General features: G+C 36.9%; 1 protein-coding gene across 1 annotated transcript; it reads right to left on the bottom strand.

Annotated features, from left to right (window-relative positions):
* Positions 1 to 54: 54 nt before the first annotated feature.
* On the bottom strand, positions 55 to 1,327 carry LOC100634252 (Niemann-Pick C1 protein-like; the record flags this gene model as incomplete). The annotated part of the gene is made up of 5 exons (XM_020008355.1): positions 55 to 332; positions 447 to 647; positions 714 to 899; positions 1,041 to 1,165; positions 1,293 to 1,327. Coding segments are annotated over 5 exons (825 nt in total), but the record flags the coding sequence as incomplete, so codon positions are not given.
* Positions 1,328 to 1,332: the final 5 nt, after the last annotated feature.

A 1,332-nucleotide genomic window follows, 5' to 3' on the forward strand; every position in this document is an offset into this window, starting at 1 on the left:
TGTACATATACATGTACTGAATATTATTTTTATAAAATTCATTATTATTCTTATTACACTTACAGAGCTGCCCATATTAGCTAGAGATGAGTGTGCTCTTTCTAATCTGGTCCCTTTCTCCATCATGAACCAACGGACAATATGCGAACAGAACTCGACCGCTATACCGACCGTCATCACAAGGTTGACCAGCGAGACTGCATTGGCATTGATACCGGCATAAACCATGACTCCGCCCATATGAACAATTATCATAAAAACGACCGAAATAATTATGAATGCACCCCATACATCAAAACCAAGCATAAAGACCGTGACTAGGAACACAGCAACTGTAGAAAAGAAAAAGGATAGGATAAAAGCAAAATAAAACATACATGAAAACACATTTGTGTCCCCTACATCTCTCCCTCCTTCCCTGTCCCTCTCTCTTCTCTCTCACTAACGTAGTGATAGTCCGATGTTAATACCCATGTCCCAGTATATGTGCAAGTATTGTTCGTAGTACACATAAAAGACGCTGTAAGCAAACACTTCATGATCTAACTCTCGCGTCAGGTTAACCGAGAGCTCACGTGCTTGTTTCAAAGCAGCAATAAAATCAGAGGAATTACGTAGTATAGTGTGATAAGTCATTGCATATGAAGCTATATATATAAAAAGAAGAAAATTAAATTATTATTTTGTTGTATATACATGTATATATACAGTACCTCCAATCTTCATTGTATCGTAATCGACTACAACTGCCGAGTTGTAAGCAGCGTGTCCAGCAGCAGCACAATTTGTGTCAGGATTAGCTGTCAAGAAGTGTAAGAGATTGTCCAGGAAAGCTGAAGAATTGGGCCTATTGCTTCCAGAATCAGGCGGCAAACAATGGACACAAGTCGAATTAGCAGCTGGAGAAATAATAATAATAATAATAATAAACTTTAAAATATTTCTGCATTGCACATACACTTACAATGTAAGTGTATTTATTATTAATTTTAAATAATAGCAATAATAGATAGTAGTAGTAGTAGTAATAGTAGTCTTACTATCATTTGGATGGCTGCAAGGTTGGTCAGGTCTACCTGGCACATGGCCACAGCACGTACTGGTTGGATCAAGCCACTCAAAATAAGCATCCAGCCATATTGAAGGAGGCTCTGCTATCCTTGTACTAAAGAGAAAGAGAGAGGAAAAAACAAAGAGAAATGTAACTATTAATGTACATGATAATGTACATATACATATACACATGATGTGAAGTGAGTACAATAGAAATGATTAATAGAGACATCACTTACTGATTAGATATTCTCGAGGCTATTGTGATGATTGTACCAT

Source organism: Amphimedon queenslandica, unplaced genomic scaffold, assembly GCF_000090795.2.
Source record: "Amphimedon queenslandica unplaced genomic scaffold, v1.1 AMPQUscaffold_2758_Cont25241, whole genome shotgun sequence".
NCBI classification, from domain to species: Eukaryota; Metazoa; Porifera; class Demospongiae; order Haplosclerida; family Niphatidae; genus Amphimedon; species Amphimedon queenslandica.